The 20,562-nt window shown below is 53.3% G+C and overlaps 1 protein-coding gene across 2 annotated transcripts in view; it reads left to right on the forward strand.

Annotated features, from left to right (window-relative positions):
• The first annotated feature begins 2,740 nt into the window (after positions 1-2,740).
• Positions 2,741-20,562, forward strand: part of PRKD2 (protein kinase D2) — a 30,832-nt gene continuing 13,010 nt past the window's right edge. The window contains exons 1-11 of one of the 2 annotated variants that reach the window (XM_059045449.2): positions 2,741-2,868; positions 3,337-3,757; positions 5,969-6,107; positions 7,794-7,925; positions 11,208-11,362; positions 11,488-11,710; positions 13,508-13,585; positions 13,660-13,813; positions 16,967-17,084; positions 17,386-17,463; positions 19,084-19,342. In XM_059045449.2, the coding sequence (XP_058901432.1) occupies positions 3,518-3,757; positions 5,969-6,107; positions 7,794-7,925; positions 11,208-11,362; positions 11,488-11,710; positions 13,508-13,585; positions 13,660-13,813; positions 16,967-17,084; positions 17,386-17,463; positions 19,084-19,342 (1,576 nt within the window). In that variant the 5' untranslated portion in view covers positions 2,741-2,868; positions 3,337-3,517. Of the gene's footprint in view, positions 3,050-3,336; positions 3,758-5,968; positions 6,108-7,793; positions 7,926-11,207; positions 11,363-11,487; positions 11,711-13,507; positions 13,586-13,659; positions 13,814-16,966; positions 17,085-17,385; positions 17,464-19,083; positions 19,343-20,562 lie in introns of both variants that reach the window. The other variant, XM_059045448.2, reaches the window with a different exon arrangement.

Genomic DNA, 20,562 nt, shown 5'->3' on the forward strand with positions numbered 1-20,562 from the left:
CCCCTGTTGTTATCACTGTGTGATAGTCTGTCTGTCTCCTCTCCTGACCCTCCACTCTCTTCCTCTATTTATTTCACTCTCGTTTTTGGGTTCCACCCTGTGCCCTCGGGCCCCCTTCCAGGTTCCTGTTTAGCAGCCCCATTCCCTCTGCCCTGGACTTGCCTGTGAACCTTGTCTCAATAAACCCTTTGGAGTAAGATGGGCGGAGGTGCTGACTCCTGAGGGGACCAGGGACTCGCGGGGAGGAGTAACTGGCTCTGCCAGGGGTGGGTGGGGCTTGGCGAGGGGATGTGATGGGTTGGGGTTTCGTGGTAGGGCGGGGGTGCAGAGAGGGGCCCAGATCTTGGGTGGGGTGTGGGTGGCAGGACGGAAGTGGGGGCAAGGACCGAATCTCCCAGTGCCCCTCCTTTCTGTCCCTAAGCGCTCCCTCCCCAGGGGCTACAGCAGAGCCCTGACTAGCAGATGAAACAATGTGACGGTTCAGCTCCTCATCCCCGCCCCCACCCTGACCCCCGTGTGATGGTTGGTAGTGAGGCCAAAGTGCTAACCCAGAGTCCTGAACGCCCCCCTTCTCTCCCTGCCCCACGCCTGGGCCTACATGGAGTGGGAAAGAAGGGAGACCCTGGGACACGCCCGGGCGGAACACCCCTGCCCTGCTGGGAGCTGCCAGAGGAGGAGACACAAGTGCCTGACCCCTCACTGCAGGCGCCCTGAGGAGTCCATTCCCTTCTCCCTTCTCTGCGGTGGCTGAATCACCACAGTAGCCGGCTGTGCCCTCAGAGCCCTTCACGTGCCATTTCACCAGCTCCCCACAACCTCAGAGAGTGGGGAGCGGGGCGTTACGCACGAGTTACAGAGGAGGAGGGACGGAGGCGGGGGCTCCAGGAGCTTGCTCAGGGCCCAGCAGGATACAAGCCAGAAGTTGTACCCAGTCCCTTGTGACTCCCTCTGCTTGCTGTGAGGCCTCTTTGCCTGCCAGCGGGGGGTCATTGGGCAAGTCCTGGCCCCTCCCTGGGCCTCAGCCTCCCCTGTAAAGTGAGCCTGTCAGTAATGCCCACCTCCTGACTTATCAAGGGCTGCACCCCGGTGCCCGGAACAGGGCCTGGCTCCTGTCAGGGCCCCCTGAACACTTGAAGGATGAAGGCCTGAGAAGTACACACTCATGTTAGGATTTCACTGTGGTGGTCGTCCGCCGGTCTGGACAAAGGGCACAGGTGGGCAGATGGCCATCAGGTGAGGCTGACAGGATCCCAGCTATGGGTGCCACGTGGCCTCATTGCCCCCTCATCCCTCTGGGCTCTGCGCAGCTTCCCCAGGTGGTGGTTTAGGGTTTCGCTCCAGCCTCAGACTTCCTTCCCCAGCCCCAGCCAGCCCCCGGATGTGGTGACAGATTCGCTACTGTGCCGACCTCAGCTACCGCCAGCAGACCTTTACCAGGAATGTGGGCTCATCATGAGTTCCTCATCCCCAGCCAGCCCTGCTGGTCGGGGGCCTAGGCGGCGGGGGCCCACCTCTACTGGGATGCCTCTGGGGCTCAGCCAGGCCTTGGCCCCTCAGTGAAGCCAGTGGGTGGTAGCTACTCCCTTGGCAATCTTGGACAAGTCACTTTGCCTCTCTGAGGGTTCAGCTTCCTGTACGTAAACTAAATGGTAGCCACTCATTATTAGCTGGGGAGGAGAAATCAAGTCTGAATTGGTCCTGGAAGAGGTGTTTTATGACAGGCCTGGCACATAGTAGGGCCTCAATCCATACTTGCTGATTGACTAAATGAACAAACCCACCCACAAACACCTGAGTGCCTGAGATGCCCACCCCTTTATCTCAGCTCATTATAGCCACAGTCACCATTACTGAGCTTCTGCTGTGTTGTAGGCACCCTTAAACCATCTCATTAATCCCCACAAAGACCCTCTGGGGTCAGTCCTATTATTGTCCCACCTAAGAGACAGAGAAACAGGCTCAGAGGGGGGAGGTCACCAACCTAAAGACACAGAGACAGACACGTGCACACTTCCCCAGGAGAGAACTATGTACTCTCCATCTGTGAAGTGGTGTGGATGTGTGGTCCTCCCTGGTCGCTATGGTCCTTTCAGGCACCCCCAGGCTTATCTTTGGCTCTTCACCCTCCTAAACACTGGGGTGGAGTGGGGAGCTGATGGAAGGAAACTACACCCCTTCTCCACCTGCCCTGTGCCTGACTCTCTCCGCGCACAGGTAACGCAGCCCTGGCCCCTGCAGTTTGCTCCTGGCACTTTAGCCAAGGTCGCTGGAGACAGACCTCTGCCCATCTGGAGGTCTCGGTCTTCCCACCTGTGTAATGGGCTCGGGAGTGGGGGGAGAGGGCGGGCGTGGTGACACCCTGGGAAGAGGCAGGCCCGGCCGCGGCCGCGAGAGCGGGCCAGACCTGACACCGCCTCCCACCCTTTCCCCAGCGGTGGGCGCCGGATGCAGGCCAAGCGAGACGGCCCCCTTCCTTAAAGGGCCAGACGCCTCCTCAGCCCCGGCCTCGAGACCTGTGGTGGGGGTGAGGGTGGCTTGCCCCTCCCTCAGGGAAAAGTCATCTTTCCAGACTTGGGTGTGAGGTGGGAAGGAATTGGTCTCGCCTCCCTTCCCCGCATCTCCCACCCCAGCTCCCCAGACCCGGGGGCGCTAAGCCCGCCCTCCTCTTCCGCCCGCAGGCCCTCGTCAGGCTCCGCCCTCTGACGTCACCGAGGCCGGCGCCGATTGGCCGACTGAACTGTCACTCCGGACACTTCCTCCTGGGCCGCAGCCGCCGAATTAAACTTTGGAGTGGGAAAAAGAGCCACCGGCGCCGGGCGCCGGACGACCCTCCCTTCCCTCCCACCCCCCGCCACCCCACTGCCGCCGGTAACACCCCCTTCTCCGCGGCCCCCGACCGAATTTTTCTCCCACTTTCGAGACCCGTGGGATTCCCACCTTAGCACCCCAGCCCTCGGAATCCCTCTGCCCATTCCCAGGCCCTCCGTCGGATCCCTGGGATCCATTCGACCCCCGACTCAGAGACTCCTGCTCTCCACCCCAAGATCTGGTGAATCCCTCGAGCTCCCTTCTTATATGGATCCTCTTCTTAGAGCCACTGGATTCTTGGCCCCACCTGCTCCCTTTCCAATCCCTTCTTTCTCCAGGGAGCCTTTGGATCCTGGGCTCTTCTGATCCCTGTGACTCCGGCCTACTAGATTTTCTTTTTTGATTTCTTGGAATCTCCCAATCGCTGGGCCCCCCAAACCATTAGATTTCTCCTTTCTGATCGTCTGTGATCCCTTAATCCCCGGGCGGGCGTCTGATCCACTAGATTCCTTTTCTCTAACTTCCCAGGGTCCCACCATCCTCGAGTTCCCTCAACCTGCCAGGATTCTCTTCTTGGATCCCCGGGATCCCCGCGCTCCTACCACCAGCTAACAAGATACCTCGGATCCAGGGACCTGAGCCTCCCTGCTCAGGCTCCTGCAGCCGGATCCCGGGTGGGCGCCGGGCGGCGGGTCCTGGGCCTCGCCCTATGGCCGCCGCCCCCTCCCATCTCGCTGGGCTCCCGGGCTCCCCCGGGCCGGGGTCTCCTCCGCCCTCTGGCAGCTTGGAGCTGCAGGCGTCGCCACCGTTGCTGCCCCATGTCCCGGCGCCGGGCTCGGGGGTGTCCTTCCACATCCAGATCGGGCTGACCCGCGAGTTCGTGCTGTTGCCCACAGCCTCCGAGCTGGCCCACGTGAAGCAGCTGGCTTGCTCCATCGTTGACCAGAAGGTGAGAGCACAGGGTTCCCCCCATCTAGCTTGAGGAGAGGTCTGGAAGAGGGGGGAGGCGCTGGCAGAGGCGATCTCCAGCCCCGTATAAGGAAGAGGGAGAGAAGGGGGATAAGCCTTGGGCGACTGAGGGATGGGGGTGGGGCATTGGCCCCCAGTTACCTCCTCACCCCACCACTCCTTTGAGAGAGGCCTGGTCAGGGGTGGGGTGCCCCAGAGGCCTCCCCCAATTGCATGTCCCTGCATGTTGTTGTTTGCTGCAGACAGCATGGAGGAAGGGAGGGACCCGTGAGGTGTAGGAGCCGAGAGGAAAGGGGCAGGTGGGAGCAGCATATGTCGGGGAACTTCCCTGTCCAGGCCTATCCCCGGCCTCCCATTTGGTGGAAACAGTAGAAATTGAAGCCAGGCTGGCCATGGCGATCAAGTGACATGTGTGGGTGCGGGTGCCTGCAGTAGCTGCCAGGGGCAAGTGAGGTCTCAGAGTCCAATCTCTGCCCTCCCCCAGGCTTGAGTGTGTGTGGAGGGGCAGGCGCGCCTCTTCACAATCCCAGAGGCTCTGAGCTCTCTGTCCCCTCTCCTGATCGGTGTCGTCCCTACCCCCAGCTCTAATGCTAGTCTGTTAAAACGAACCTTCCCCAGTCCCACCCCACTCTTTGCTTTGGACACCAGGGTCACTGAGGTTGGGGCCTGGGAGAGCACGGCAAGGGGAAATCAGGTGGGATGCAATGCTTGGATTCTAGAATGTTAAAAGTTAGAATAAAAAAAAAAATTGGAATAGTGGGCTACTCTGTTGTTGGAATTTTGGACTGTGAAAGTGTTAAAATGTTAGAATTCTAAATTGTTGGAATATGCAACTGCTAGGTAACTGAACTCCTCTGATATTAAAGTGTTCAAACATTAGAACCCGAGGTTGTTGAAATACTAAAACATTAAAATGTTGGAATATTTGTTTCCATCGTTGTTAGACTCCTAGAACATAAAAATGTTAGAATTCTGGAATGCTGGGTCGTTGAAACCCTTTCATGCTGAGATATTCAAATATTAGAATCCTAGTTTGGCAGATTCCTAGAACTTTAAAATATTAGACTACTGCTAATCTAGGTTATTAAAATCCTAAAACTTATCATGATAATTTGTTAGAATCTAGAATGTATAATCCTATAATGTGAGCATGCTGGAATCCCAAAATACTCAAATTGTAGAATCTTCTTAGATTCCTGGGAATGAATTCTTTGGGCTGCAGACAAAACATTAGGAACTGGGCCAACTCCCCCATTTTACAGACAAGGAAACCAAAGCTTAGAGAAAGACCTCCCAGGCAGTCAGGACCCTGGCAGTCCTGGCCACCTGTGGACCCTCTCCCAGCAACAAGAACAGATAGAGCTTCCTTTGCCACCTACCCCAAACCCCAAAACTAGCAGGCCCAGCTCGCACACTCAGCCTGCTCCTTGGGAAAACAGGCTGGGGAGAGGGCAGATTGTCCCCTGGGTGAAATTCTTCATCCGATGCTCAAGTCCTCAGCCTACCCCCTCAGGCCTCACCCGCAGTTTTATTTTCTGCCCCACCCCCGCCACACCGTCCAGGTGTGGTAGGGCCCCTTTCCTTCCTTCCGGTGGCTCCACCTGGGTGGTTTCACTTTCTGTTCTACCAGGTTTCATTTCCTGCCCCGCCTCCCCAAGCTGGGGACCGGGACACCTGGGTCCTTGAGGCATTGGGTGGGGGACACCGTGCCAGTTTCCAGCTCCCTTGAGCCCTAGCCTTTCCGCACCCCCCTCCCCCGCAAACTAGGAGTCCTAAATCCCCTCCTTCCAGATCGCCCAGCACCAGTGCTGGGCCTAGAGCCAGGTAACAGGGACAACAACAGATCCAGGAAGGAAGCTGGGGGTGAGGGGGAGCGGGAGGCGGTGGGGAGATAAGGGAAGGGGTGCTCACTCAGCCCTACCCCCCTCCATCTCCAGAAGGTTCTAGGTGCCCACGTTCCCAGAGCCACCCTCCCAAACTCTGGCCAGCTCTCTCTCCCAGCACACCTGGGGCCCTGGGGCCCTGGCACCCTGCCCGGCTCAGCTCGAGCTGGGCTTGGGAGGGGGCGGGCAGGAAGCGAGGGGCTGCGGGGTCTCTGAGTTTCCGGGGGAAACAGCCGGCCCTGCCCTGGGAGGGTTCCAGACCGCTGCTTTGAGCTTTTCCGTCACCACCTCCCTCTCCCGCCCCTCAGTTCCCCGAGTGTGGCTTCTATGGCCTTTACGACAAGATCCTGCTCTTCAAACATGACCCCACGTCGGCCAACCTCCTGCAGTTGGTGCGCTCAGCCGGAGACATCCAGGAGGGCGACCTGGTGGAGGTGGTACTGTCGGGTGAGAGGCCGAGACTACATGTTGTATCATTCCATTTACGAAGCACAAAGACAATTACGCTATTTTGTTAGACGCCAAGAGAGTGGGTACCTTTTTGGCAGCTGGAGTTGGGTGGGGGGGGCACAGTGGTTTAAACTTCCATTTATCCATCAGGATGCTGGTGACATGGGCGTGTACAGTTTGACAATTCATTCAGCTGTGCATTTCTGATATGTCCGTTCCTAGACCTACGTTACACTTTGATGTAAAGTTAAAAATGTTTTGCTGCCTGTGCCTCCACCCAATGAAATGCTAAATTAAATCAGACTCTGAGGCGTGAGATGAAACCCGGGTACCTGTATTTTCAGCCAAAATCTAGTCCACCCACTGGCCATTCCCATTTGATGGATGGACAAGCTCTCAGCACTTAGAGGACTCTTTAGCCCTTGGTTCCTTCAGGAGGGTGGGGTAGGGGGGTGGGAGTTGCCTTACTCATGGCTGTATGTCCTCCCCTGCCCCCCACCCCCACCCGGAGTACTGCAATGCTCCGTAAAATTTGTTGGATGGATGGATGGGTGACAATTAGAAGTTTGGATTAATGGGACTTCCCTGGTGGCGCAGTGGTTAAGAATCCTCCTGCCAGTTCAGGGGACACTGGTTCAATCCCTGGTCTGGGAAGATCCCACATGCTGCAGAGCAACTGAGCCCTCGAGCCACAACTATTGAGCCCGCAGGCCTAAAGCCCGTGCTCCGCAAAAAGAGAAGTCACCGCAATGAGAAGCCAGCACACTGCAACGAAGAGTAGCCCCCGCTCGCCGCAACTAGAGAAAGCCCGCGCGCAGCAATGAAGACCCAACGAAACCAAAAATTAAAATTAATTAATTAATTAATTTTTAAAAATAGAAATAAAAAAGTATAAGCAGAACATTCATCAAAATAAATTTTTAAAAAAAGAACTAGAAGGCGATACTATTATGATACTGGGCATGTTCTTCCCTAGATAGCTGCATGGTCAAGACCCTTACCTTTTTCAGGTCTTTTGTCTTTTTTTTTTTTTTTTTTTTTGCAGTACGCGGGCCTCTCACTGTGGGGGCCCCTCCCGTTGCGGAGCGCAGGCTCCAGACGCGCAGGCTCAGCGGCCATGGCTCACGGGCCCAGCCGCTCCGCGGCATGTGAGATCCTCCCGGACCGGGGCACGAACCCGTGTCCCCTGCATCGGCAGGCGGACTCTCAACCACTGTGCCACCAGGGAAGCCCCGGCAGGCGGATTCTTAACCACTGTGCCACCAGAGAAGCCCTATCTGTGTTTTTTTAATTAAAATTTTAAAAATTGTGATGAAATATATGCAACATAAAATTACCATCTTAACCATATTCTAAGTCTCGTGTTCAGTAGTGTTAATTACATTCACAATGTTGTGTAACCAACCTCCAGAACTGTTTCATCTTGCAAAACTGGAACTCTGTGCCCATTAAACAATTCCCCATTACCCCTCCCCGGTCCCTGGCATAGGCACATAGGTGTTTTGGCCAGTGGTGGAGCTGGGATTTGAACCCAGGTCGAATGAAATGTAGGATGCGAGTAAATGATTGAAGGAAAGCTCAAACATTGCAGTTGAGAGGACTGTGTGAAACCTGGGAATGCGGAGGCTGAAATGGCCACCGCTGCTCCCGACCCAACCATCCTCCCCTCCCTGCTGCCTGCAGCTTCGGCCACCTTCGAGGACTTCCAGATCCGCCCGCACGCCCTCACGGTGCACTCCTACCGAGCACCTGCCTTCTGCGACCACTGCGGAGAGATGCTCTTCGGCCTAGTGCGCCAGGGCCTCAAGTGTGACGGTGAGAGGCGGAGGGGCTGGAGGCGGGGCCAAGAGGTAGGGTGTGGGCGTGAGGGCGGGGCCGGGATGGAGCTCAGGGCCAGGAGGTGGGGCCTAAGAGGTGGGGTTCGGAGGGAGAGGTGAGCGCCCAGAGGCAGGGCTTGGGGGAGGAACTGGAGGTGGGAACAGGAGGCGGGGCTTGGGGGAGGGCGGGGTCTGGGTGGGGCTCGGTTTGGAGGTGGGGACTGGGAGGTGGAGCTCCGAGGGAGTGGTAAGGGGCAGAGCTTTGGGGCAGAACAAGGGTGATGGGGAAGAGGGCGGAGCCTATATCAGTCAGGGATCAACAGGATAAACGGAGCCCGTAGGGAGGCATATATTAAGGGATTTTTGGAAGGAATTGGCTTACCGGATTGTGGGCGCTGGCCACTCTGAAATCCGCAGGGCGGGTCGTCAGGGAGAGCAGGCCGGAGATGAAGCTGCTCTCCAACTGGGAAATCTCAGCTCAGCTCTTTAATCTTTCAACTGATTGAAACAGGCCCACCCAGATTAACTAGGATGATCTCAGTCAATTAAAGTCAACTGATTGTGGACTTGAATCACATCTCCAGATACCGCAGCAACACGCAGATGATTATCGTTTGAATAACTGCGGATGTGACACATAAAGCTATCAGAGTCCACCTCCTGGCAACTTGGCACTTCCGTCTGCTAGGGCTGTCCTAACAAAAGATCACGGGCTGGGTGGTGTAAACAAGATCTGGGTTCTGATAAGATATGGTTCCTGGTGAGGGCTCTCTTCCTAGCTTGCAGATGGCCACCATCTCCTCCTGTGCTCACTTAGCACGTGGAGAGAGAGCGATTTTTCATGTCTCTTCCGTTTATAAGGACCCCAATCCCACTGATCGGGGCCCCATCCTTATGGCCTCATTTAACCTTAATTACCTCCTTAAAGGCCCCATCTCCAAATACAGTCACCTTGAGGATTAGGGCTTCAACATATGAATTTGGGGGGAGTACAAACATTCAGTCCATAACAGGCACCCATACACGTCTCCCTAAATCATACTTAAAGAAAATAAAGGAACACAGTGTGTTCCTTTGAGACAAGATGTCTCAAGGTTAAGCCCAAGTGCCAGGATCCGCAGGTTCACTGTTCCCGTCTTTGAGGCTTCTGAGGGGGAACGCTGAGATCACGCCTCTCCTGCAGAGGAAGGCCGCACACCCGCCTTGGCTCCGCTCTACACACAGCGGATGAAGACCATCCATTATATGATGACGACCTGCATCTCCATTGTTGTTCCGTGTGCCCCACTCTTAGAGGCGTATTCTCAGATGTTCCATTGCCTAAGGATCTCCGGCTTTGTGGCTGTCATGCTCCTATAGAAATCCGGAGTCCCTGATACCCTGTGTTCCAGATGACCCACAGCATCGACTAGGATGGTTACCATGCAGCCCTAAATATACTTGTGGAGGACTTCCCTGGCGGTCCAGTGGTTAAGACTTTGTGCTTCCACTGCAGGGGGCGTGGGTTCGATCCCTGGTCAGGGAACTAAGATCCCCGCAGGCAGCACGGCATGGGAAAATAAAAAAGTTAAATATCCCTGTGGCATTATTTAAGGACTCTAGGGATAATAGCTGTATCAGGCCTGCAAAACACCAGTTTACTGCGTTCGAAGCTGCTATCAATATTGCCGTCGTCCACATACCATATCCAACTCTTGAAGTCTTGGTTTATGTAATCGTTGTCATGGAGCAGCCCTGGTATCACCAAGTTCTAATGGCCATTCTCCGAATGGACTTCATCGGCCCAGCATCACAGATGATGGTCCAGGTTCATAGGGTTCCAAAAGAGGCCCAGCTGCTGTACTTTTTGCCATCGACGCCTTCCTACGGGAGTTTGATTCTACCTTGATACTTATAACAGGAACCATAGATGAGATTCTGAAATTCCGTGAAGCATGTGAGTGATGAAAGGCCAAAACTGGGACATGGCTCCTGTGTGCAGTTTGCCATCCTGAAACTCTCCTCGTAGCACCAACAGCAATCCCCAAGCTTGCCTCTGCAGCGTGACATTGTACATTGGAGACAGGGCCTATGATGAGGAATTACTGCGCAGGAAAGTCTATAACAGGCCGGCTGCCAGAAGAGAGTCTTCGTAAAATGTCCGAAGGAAGCTTCCAAAGGCTGGAGGAACATTCTTTACTCCAGAAAGAGATCCTGGGATCATTTGGAATCACCAGAGATGTATGGAGAAGCGTTCAGGAAGTCCAGTAGGAAATGACAAGCTGAGCCTGACTCTTTCATGGTCAAGGATTAAAAATAGAAAAGAGGGCTTCCCTGGTGGTGCAGTGGTTGAGAGTCCGCCTGCCGATGCAGCGGACACGGGTTCGTGCCCCGGTCCGGGAGGATCCCGCGTGCCGCGGAGCGGCTGGGCCCGTGAGCCATGGCCGCTGAGCCTGCGCGTCCGGAGCCTGTGCTCCGCAACGGGAGAGGCCACAACAGTGAGAGGCCCGCGTATCGCAAAAAAAAAAAAAAAAAAAAAAAAAAAAATAGAAAAGAAAAGAAAGAAAAAAGTCACACTTCCACATGATATGATACAACCATCCCGAGTACAACTGAAAGTGCTCTCTTTGCCCATAAGACGATGTCCTTGTGTGATATTCTCTCTTCTCCTTTGATATCCCGTAACCAATACCACGGTATAAAGTTAATTATTATTAATATCTTATGTTAGATGATAAGGGGGTAGAAGAGGGAAGAAAATAAAAATATTTGCTGTATGCACATATTCATAACAAAGTAAGGAAGAAATAACTATGACTGTCCTCACGGCTGCGACTGGTCACGTGGCTGTGGCTTCCTTCTCTTCCTTCTCCACTGCCTAGTCCGTATTCCCTTTGTCCTCAGCCGGCACCTGCTCATGGTGTTTTGTCTGTTGGGGTGGCCCCCAACTTTTTTTTTTTTTTTTTTTTTTGGCCTCACCGAGTGGCTTGTGGGATCTCAGTTCCCCGACCAGAGATTGAACCCGCGCCCTAGGCAGTGAAAGCGCGGAGTCCTAACCACTGGACCGCCAGGGAGTTCTCCAAACCTTTATTCCTGGAGGCGCTCAGCCATTAGCAGTTCTGCCTGATTTGGGTTTTGTAGTTTTCTGCTGACGTTCATTACACTAGGAAGACGCATCCTGCGGGACCTGCTTCCTGTGTTCCAGATCTTCAGAAAAGGAGAAGGTGGGGGCGGGGGCGGGGGAGGGAGCTGAGCTTTAGCTTTAGAGGCTATGTCTCTGACCGTCGGGCGCCCCACACAGGCTGCGGACTGAACTACCACAAACGCTGCGCCTTCAGCATCCCCAACAACTGCAGTGGGGCCCGCAAGCGACGCCTGTCGTCCACGTCTCTGGCCAGCGGCCATTCGGTGCGCCTCGGCACCTCTGAGTCCCTGCTCGGCATGGCTGATGAGCTGGTGAGCGGCTGGGGGAGTGGGGAGGGGGTGGGGAGGGGTGGGGAGGGGTGGAGGTGGGGGGTGGATGAGGCCCAGGTGCAGGGACCACGCACTGAGGTGTCCCTTTCCACCCTGCCATCTGATAGAGCCGTAGCACCACCGAGCTCATCCCTCGCCGCCCCCCGTCCTCGTCCTCCTCGTCTTCCGCCTCATCCTACACCGGTCGCCCGATTGAGCTGGACAAGATGCTGCTGTCCAAGGTCAAGGTTCCACACACCTTCCTCATCCACAGCTACACACGGCCCACCGTCTGCCAGGCTTGCAAGAAACTGCTCAAGGGCCTCTTTCGCCAGGGCCTGCAGTGCAAAGGTCAGCGGGGGCCCCCCCACGTTGGGGGGTAGCGAGGGACAGAGTCAGAACACCCCCCATCACACAGACGCACCCATAGGCTTAGGATCTCAGCTGGGCTTGTGGCAGGAAAGTTCCGATCCCTAGAAGCACAGGGCCTTGGAAAGGGAGTGCCCTGAATCCTAAAGTTCTAGAACCTTTGGAATATTCTGGAATCCTAGAACCTCAGTCATTAGAAACTTGGAATCCTAGCACCTAAGAAACCTAGATTCATATGATACTTAGCATGGAATTCTAAAACCGTAGAACTTGAGAATTCTTGAATCAGAGAACCTTAGAAACATAAGTTTCAAGAATTCTAGATCATAGGATTCAGCAAAAAGAATCATAGAACTTTAGACTCATAAATGTTAGAACTATCATATTATAGATTCTCAGAATGTTAGAACTTTAAAACCATAGGAATCGAGAAGAATAGAAACCTAGAAGCAAAACATTTGAGTCTTAGAAATCTAGAATCATATAGCCTTGGAACCATCAAATTCTGGAGTCCTAGAAATCTAAGTTCCCGGAACTTTGAATGATCAAATTCTGAAATACCAGAAGTCTAGATCCATAAAAAATTAGAGCCATTCAATTCTAGAGTTCATCAGCACAATCAAATTCTAGAATCTTAGATGTCTAGAGCTAAAGAACCATAGAAACATTAAGTTCTAGATTCCTGGGGGTACAGAACCCAAGAACTTTGGAACTATCAGATTCTAGAGGCCTAGAAGTCTCATAGAACTTAGAAGTCTCATAGAACTTGGTAGAGTCACCAAATTCTAGAGTTTAGATACATAAAACCTTAAAACCTCAGACATCAAAGAATCTTAGCAGTCTAGAACTGTAGAAGCATAGATGTGTAGAGTTCTAGAAACTTGGACATCAAACTCTGCAGTCTTAGAAATCTAGAATCATAAGGACCTTAGCAAAATAAGTTTTCATACAACTCCAGGATCTTTGATGTATAGCAGCCCAGAACCTCAGAGTCTTCAAACTTCTCAACCAAGCAATGGTTCTCAACCAAGGACAGTTTTTTGGGGTTTTTTTGGTTTTTTTTTTTGGTGTTTTTGGTACGCGGGCCTCTCACCGCTGTGGCCTCTCCCGTCGCAGAGCACAGGCTCCGGACGCGCAGGCTCAGCGGCCACGGCTCACGGGCCCAGCCGCTCCACAGCATGTGGGATCTTCCCGGACCGGGGCACGAACCCGTGTCCCCTGCATCGGCAGGCGGACTCTCAACCACTGCGCCACCAGGGAAGCCCTGGAAACATTTTTGTTTGTCATATGGGGCTGGTGCTACTGGCCTCAGGTGGGTAGAGATCAGGGATGCTGCTAAAAACCCTATCACGTTCAGAACAGCCGCCACAACAAGGAATTTTCCAGCCCAAGATGTTCATAGTGCTGAAGGTTGAGAAACCCCGCCCTCAAAAGCCTGAAGTCTAGCATCATAGAATGTTACATGCGATTACACTCTATAATTGTAGAAATCTAGGGTGACGGATATTTACACTGTTGGAACTTTAGACCCTTAGAGTATACTAGGGCTATGAAGCCACAGACACTTCCGCTGGCCCTCCTCTATTTAATCAAGCCTCTCCATAGATGGGGACTGTGGCTTAAAGGAGGGATGACCAGGAAAGGCTCATTTAGCTTTCCTGCCCCAAAAAGCAATAGCAAACTCTTTTGAGACTGGGGGCTAGGGGTCAAGGGTCAACCCTTAGAGGTGACCTCTCTTCCCCCTCCCACCCATCTCCATGTTCCCTGTCCTCCCGCCAGATTGCAAGTTCAACTGTCACAAACGCTGCGCCACCCGAGTCCCTAATGACTGTTTGGGGGAGGCACTCATCAACGGAGGTAAGAGGCTGGGGGCTGAGCGGGAAAGGGCAGCAGACCGGGTGGGGGCCCCTCTGATGCCCCTGTCCTCCCAGATGTACCGATGGAGGAGGCCGCTGATTTCAGCGAGGCTGACAAGAGCTCCCTCATGGATGAGTCAGATGACTCGGGGTTCGTCCCGGGTTCCCACTCAGAAAATGCTCTCCATGCCAGCGAGGAGGAGGAAGGCGAGGGAGGCAAGGCCCAGAGGTACACAGGGCCCTCTCCAGCGAAGGCCCTTCTCCGTCCCTACAATGGGTTGACATCACCCCGTTCTCATAAATTTCCCAGGTCCCTGAGGCGAACTTTTTCAAGCATCCAAACTTTATTTTTTTTAACCTAACCTTTTTTCCTGATTTCCATTTTTAACAAGTTTTAATGGAAGCCTATTTTAACTTATATTGTTTTTCTTTTATTGGAACTGGTAATACAGTCATTCAAGACGTAAATAGTTAACCCCTCCCACTTCCCTGCCTCTCAGCTGCGCAGCCCCACCCCCAGAGGATGCCAGTGGGATTAGGCTCTGGCGGGTCCTTCCAGAAACGTCCATATGGCAAAGTGACAGTACAAAGCGTGAGTGAGAATATGGACTCTGGAACCAGACTGCTGTATGGCCTTAGGCAAGAGATTAACCTCTCTGGGCCTCAGTTTTCTCATCAGTTAAAAAAAAAAAAAAAAAAAAAAAACCATATAGGGTTGTTGTGAGAATGAAATGAATTAATGTAAATCAAGTATGTAAAACAGTACCTGGTATACAGTAAGTGTTAGTTTAACTCTTATCCCAGAGCCCTAAATCTTAAAAAGGAAGGGAAAATATCCATTTTCTTTCAACCATTTTGACCTTGGATTGACTTGTATGGCCTTAAACAAGTCCCTCCTCCTTTTGGTGCCTCCTTCTCCCCGTCTGTAAAATGGGGAAAGGAAAATATCCCCACGAACTGACAGGCAGTGGCTTTCTTCTGGCATGGAAGCTCTGAAAAATAATAATAACTTTTACTTAATTACACATTTTAAATTAGAAATGGAATTAATCTTCAGCTTCACTAGAATGTGAGTTCGAGTGCTCGAGGGCAAGGATTTTTTTTTCCTTTTTTAAAAATTTTATTTTATTATTTATTTTTGGCTGTGTTGGCTCTTCGTTTCTGTGCGAGGACTTTCTCTAGTTGCAGAGAGCGGGGCCCACCCTTCATCGCGGTGCGCGGGCCTCTCACCATCGTGGCCTCTCTTTGTTGCGGAGCAACAGGCTCCAGACGCGCAGGCTCAGTAGTTGTGGCTCACGGGCCCAGTTGCTCCGCGGCATGTAGGGATCTTCCCAGACCGGGGCTCGAACCCGTATCCCCTGCATTGGCAGGCAGAGTCTCAACCACTGCGCCACCAGGGAAGCCCGAGGGCAAGGATATTTATGCGTCTCCCAAGTGCCTAGGACAAGGCCTGGCTTCCTCCATGGATGACTTTATCGAGGTGGCAGGAAAGCAGCAGGGCTAAAAGCACAGGGCACTGGAGACTGAGAGATGGATCCCAGCTCCATCACTTAAAGTGCTGGTCCTTTCTCTGCCTGCCTCGGTTTCTTCCTGGGGACTGAGGACGTGCCTTACAGAGTGTGCAAATTCTATTTGATCATGCAGGGAAAGTGCTTGCCAGGTTATAAGGGCTCAGAAAATGGAAAAGGAGTTCTCCCTAGTATTTGAATCTTGAATCTCTAAAGTGGGAAGGGTGAGAGATTATCCATTTGGAGGTATGAGAAGAAAATATTTGCATTTCCATTTATCTATTTTTAATATCATACTTTGAACCTTTTCACTTTTTTTCATATGTCTTAGAAAAAAAATTTTTTTAATTGAAGTATGGTTGATTTACAGTGTTGTGTTAGTTTCAAGTGTACAGCAAAGTGATTCAGTATATATATATATATATATATATATATATATGGGGAGAGAGAGAGAGAGAGAGAGAGAGGGAGAGAGAGAGAAGAATATATGTATTCTTTTTCAGATTCTTTTCCACTTTAGGTTATTATGAGATACAGATAACTGCTATCAAAAATAAAATTAGGGCTTCCCTGGTGGCGCAGTGGTTGAGAGTCCGCCTGCCAATGCAGGGGACGCGGGTTCGTGCCCCGGTCCGGGAAGATCCCACATGCTGCGGAGCGGCTGGGCCCGTGAGCCATGGCCGCTGAGCCTGCGTGTCCGGAGCCTGTGCTCCACAACGGGAGAGGCCACAACAGTGACAGGCCTGCATACCGCAAAAATAAAAAAAAAATTAAATTAAATTAAAAAGGAAATGAGAGGGGATAGAAAATGGGGACATGCTATCTTACTTAGGGTCGTTAAAGGAGACCCCTGGGAGGAAATATTGTAGCTTTAAAGAGATCTGAGGGAGGGGAGGGAAGGAGTGATGTGGAAGATATCTGGGGGAAGAGGCTACCAAGCAGAGGGAACAGCAAGTGCAAAGGTCCTGAGGTAGAACCAAGAATGTTGCAGGAGTAGCAAGGAACCTGGGATGGCTGAAGCAGGGAGAGTGATGGGAAGAGGATGGGAAGTGAGGCCAGAGGGAGGACGGGTATTCAGGTCACAGTGGCCACCGAGAGTTTCTTACTAGTGCCACCCAACCCTAGCCACCTGGAACCTCAGAATCCCTTTCTCCCAGGCCTTTCCTGGGAGTGTTTAGTAACAGAATCATAGGCTATCAGAGTTGGACCTTGAAGGACTTGGGAGGGGAGGGCTGTTGGGAGAGGCAGCCTATTTCACAGATGAGGAAACCGAGTCTCAGAGAGGCAAAGAGAAGTGGCCAAGGCCTCTCAAGTCCAGGTCTAGCACAAGGATCAAGAGGTTGTTGGTTCTGAAGTTGAGCAAGTCACTTAATTTCTCTCAGCCTTCATTTCCTCACTGTCATAATAGCACGTGCACAGATGAGAGAAATGAGGCACAGAGAGGTTGAGTCACTTGCCCAATGTCACACAGCTGGCTCCACAATCAATGGGCTCAGTACTAATTAGCACTTATTGGAGGCCCACTGTGTGCCAAGTACTGTGCTAAGCTCCTAAGAAAGGCTTCACTTCTCACAGCAAACCCTTTGGGTGGAGACACTGAGACACGAAGTGGTTAGATAATTTGCCAGGCAGCCTGGCTTCAGGACGCAGCCTCTTAATGTGGTCCTCTCAAGAGTCCCCTTCCTCATGATGGGAAATCTGGAAACCACAAAGGAAAAAAGTGTGGCCAAAAAACCCCCTGGCTGCCCAGAGATGCACCCCCCCCGCCCCGCCCCCGCGCCCACACAGGCCCGTACCACCACCTGCCGCGGCCCCAGGCACTACTGCTATTCTCTGCTTGTAACCTCTCACCCCTTCCTCTCCCCCACCCTCAGCTCCCTGGGGTATATCCCCCTAATGAGGGTGGTGCAGTCAGTGCGACACACAACACGGAAATCCAGCACGACGCTTCGTGAGGGTTGGGTGGTTCATTACAGCAACAAGGACACGCTGGTGAGTTGGTGGGGCGGGGCCAGGTGGGTGGGGCTAGAGTTGGGGAGAGGGGGGGGTTGAGGGGGCGGAGCTGGTTGGGGTTTGGAGTGGGCGGGGTCATGCTGAAGGCTGAGGTAGAATTAGAGGGGTGGCTGTAGGGATGAAGGGGGAGGGACAGGATTTAGGGGAGGGGCGGGACTAAGGCAAAGTCGGGGCGGGGCGGGGCTAGAATTAGGGGCGGGAGTTGGCTGGGATTAGAGTCAGAGCCCTAACAGCATGGGGTGGCAGACCACCTCGGTCTCTCAAGCACCTCTCCCAACAGAGGAAGCGGCACTATTGGCGCCTGGATTGCAAGTGCATCACGCTCTTCCAGAACAACACGACCAACAGATACTACAAGGTGGGCCTTCTGGCTCCCAGATCCCCCAGACCTCTCTTCTTTGTCCGCTATCTTCTCCCCTCCTCTCCCAGTTGCTTCAGGCAAACACCTGCGAATCACACTCTCTGCCCACCCCCTGCTTGCCTTCTTCCATCCCATCAGCAAGTGTCGCCCACCTGGACGCCCTTCCCCGTGTTTGATCTCAGCTCCATCACTTTCCTGCTAGGGGATCCAGGCAAGTTACCTCACCTCTCTGCACCCCACGTGTCTCACCTGTAAAAGGCCTCAAAGAACGGTCCTCGCCTCAGGGCTGATGCCAGAATTCAAAGAGATAATCTATGTGGAGCAATTAGTTTAGGGCCAGGCGTATGTTAAGCTCTGTTAAAGTCCCAGTAACTATAAGTGTGTTATCATTATAACTTTATAATTAATTTATTGAATTCTTTCTTTGTATTCATTCATCACCACCTCCCATGCCAGTGCTGCATTCCAGCCAGTCTCCTCCCCGGTCCTTCTTCTGCCCTTGTCCTCAGTCTTTTCCCACGCAGCAGCCAGAGGATTCCATTAAAACCATCGCAAGCTTCCAGTGGCTCCCACTGCCCTTGGAATAAAACCCAGACACCTCGCTGTTTACCTGCTCTGGAACATCTTCCTTACCCCTCTCATGGCTACTTCCTTCTTATCCTTCCCGTCTTCCTTAAGCCACGCTATCTAAAATACCATCCCCACCACAACGTCGTCGCTGTCTCCTGTTTTGTTTTGTTGCGGTACGCGGGCCTCTCACTGTCATGGCCTCTCCCGTTGAGGAGCACAGGCTCCGGATGCGCAGGCTCAGCGGCCATGGCTCATGGGCCCAGCCGCGGATCCCCCCGGACCGGGGCACGAACCCGTGTCCCCCGCATCGGCAGGCGGACTCTCAACCATTGCGCCACCAGGGAAGCCCTGTCTCCTGGTTTTATTGGCTACATAAGTCTGTCTCTCTTTCTCACTCTTTCCTTCTTTTCTTCCTCCCTTCCTTTGTCTTTCAACGCTTTTCAAAGCACACTCTTTTTCCTCCCCATAGACCCTGTACCGTCTCTCCTCCCAGGGCCCTCTCTGCCTCCTTCCTGGTCTCCTATGTCAGTCCCATCATCTCCCATCCACCCTCCACGCACAGCCAGAGAGAACTGTTCCCTGCCTTGCACTAAACCCCTCTGTGGCTCCCCAAGTCCCTGGAGACAAAGCTCAGGCTCCTCCCTGTGGCCCATGAGGCCCTGCAAGCCTGATCCTAGCCTGATTTCATTTATTTATTTAGTTTTCCTTTTATGCTTCATTAATTCATCAAACGTGGCATGCCTACTGTGTGCCAGGCACCATCCATGTAATGGGGATATGGCATGTTCCTTGAACCAAACCTTTTCTACCTCGGGGCCTTTGCACATGCTCCACCCCCTCCCCCACCCCACTCCTCCACCAGCCGGCCTCTTCTTACCTTTCTGATCTCTGCTTCAATGTAACTTCCACCAGGAGGCCTTTCCTGACCACTCCATGCAAACCAGCCCCTTCTGCAATGACACTGGTTTCTGTGTGCTCATCTGAGTAAGTGGAGAGCCCCAGGGTCAGCCTGGAGCCCTCACAGGTGCTGGCTCTTTGTCCTGCCAGGAAATTCCACTGTCTGAAATCCTCGCCGTGGAGCCTGCCCAGAACTTCAGCCTTGTGCCACCAGGCACCAACCCACACTGCTTTGAGATTGTCACTGCCAACACCACCTACTTTGTGGGCGAAACCCCTGGCGGGGCCCCAGGGGGGCCCAGCGGGCAGGGGGCCGAGACTGCCCGGGGCTGGGAAACAGCCATCCGCCAGGCCCTGATGCCTGTCATCCTCCAGGATGCACCCAGTGCCCCAGGCCACACGCCCCACAGTAAGTCCCTCACCCTGGGTCCCTGGGAGGATGGGTCTTGGAGGGCTTGGGTGGGATCCTGGAGAAGGGAAGAGCCAGGGAATGTCAGAGTGGAGAATGTGGCTTCTGGACTCAGCAGGCCTGGGTCTAAATCATTAAGCCCTAGACCTAACGTACAGTCTTGGGCATGTTACTTTCCCTTCCTGAGTCTTTTCCCAGGGGTGCCAACTCCTCCAAACTGTGAGTTCAGACTTTTTCATTCATGCTCCTTTGTGCCTGGCCTGTGCTGGATAATGCTGGGGGCACCGCTATGACCAAGACAGCCCAGGACCTGCCTTCCTGGAGTTCATAGTCCAGTAAGGAAGACAGACCTGTTCCCAGACAGTGATGACTCAGAGTGGGCAGGGCTGGGATAAGGGGAGCCAGAGGGCTGTGGGAGCTCAGACGGGGTGACTAACCCAGCCTGGGTGTCCCGGAGGGCTTCCTGAAGGAGGCAGCATCTGAGCTAAGACCTGGAAGTTGAAGAGGGGTGAAATGAAGGGAAAGGAAGTGGGAAATCCTTTCACGCAGAGCCAAAGGATGATCAGGGAGTCCCAGGTTCCCGCCTTATGGAGCTCATAACCCAGAGTGAGTAACAGACATTCATCAGATCATCCTGGATGAAAGACAAGTGGGATGTAGAACATGTGCTAAAGGAATCTGACATGGCCCCAGGAGTAACATTTGAGCTGAGACTGAGAGATGAGGAGGATTTAACTAAGTCCATAATGAGGGAAAGAGCATTCCTGGCAGAGGAAACAGCAAATGCAAAGGCCCAGAGATAGGAGAGAACTTGCTGTATCGGAGGCCCAGCAAGGAGACCAGCATGTCAGGAATACACACAATAGGAAGGGAGGGGATGAAGTCAAAGAGGCAAAGGGACCAAACTCTGCTTGTTAGGCCATTTAAGGGCCTTGGCCTTCCTCCTCAGGGCACTGGGGGGCCATGGCAGGGGAAGGATGGAGTCAGGTTTGTGCTTCAGCAAGATCCCTCTGGCTTCCTTATGGAGGGCGAATAGGGGAGGGCGGAACGGGGCAGGGAGACCAGGGAGGAGGCTGAGGGGGGAGGGCCGGGTGTTCTTCAGGGAGGGGACAGATGTTCAAATGGCAGAAGGATCAAGACTTTGGAAATGTCTGACCTTGGTTGGATTAGTAGTGGGGCAAATGCAGGGGAAGATGCCGGGGTCAGTTTGGAGTTTCCCC

Source organism: Kogia breviceps, chromosome 18, assembly GCF_026419965.1.
Source record: "Kogia breviceps isolate mKogBre1 chromosome 18, mKogBre1 haplotype 1, whole genome shotgun sequence".
NCBI lineage: Eukaryota > Metazoa > Chordata > Mammalia > Artiodactyla > Physeteridae > Kogia > Kogia breviceps.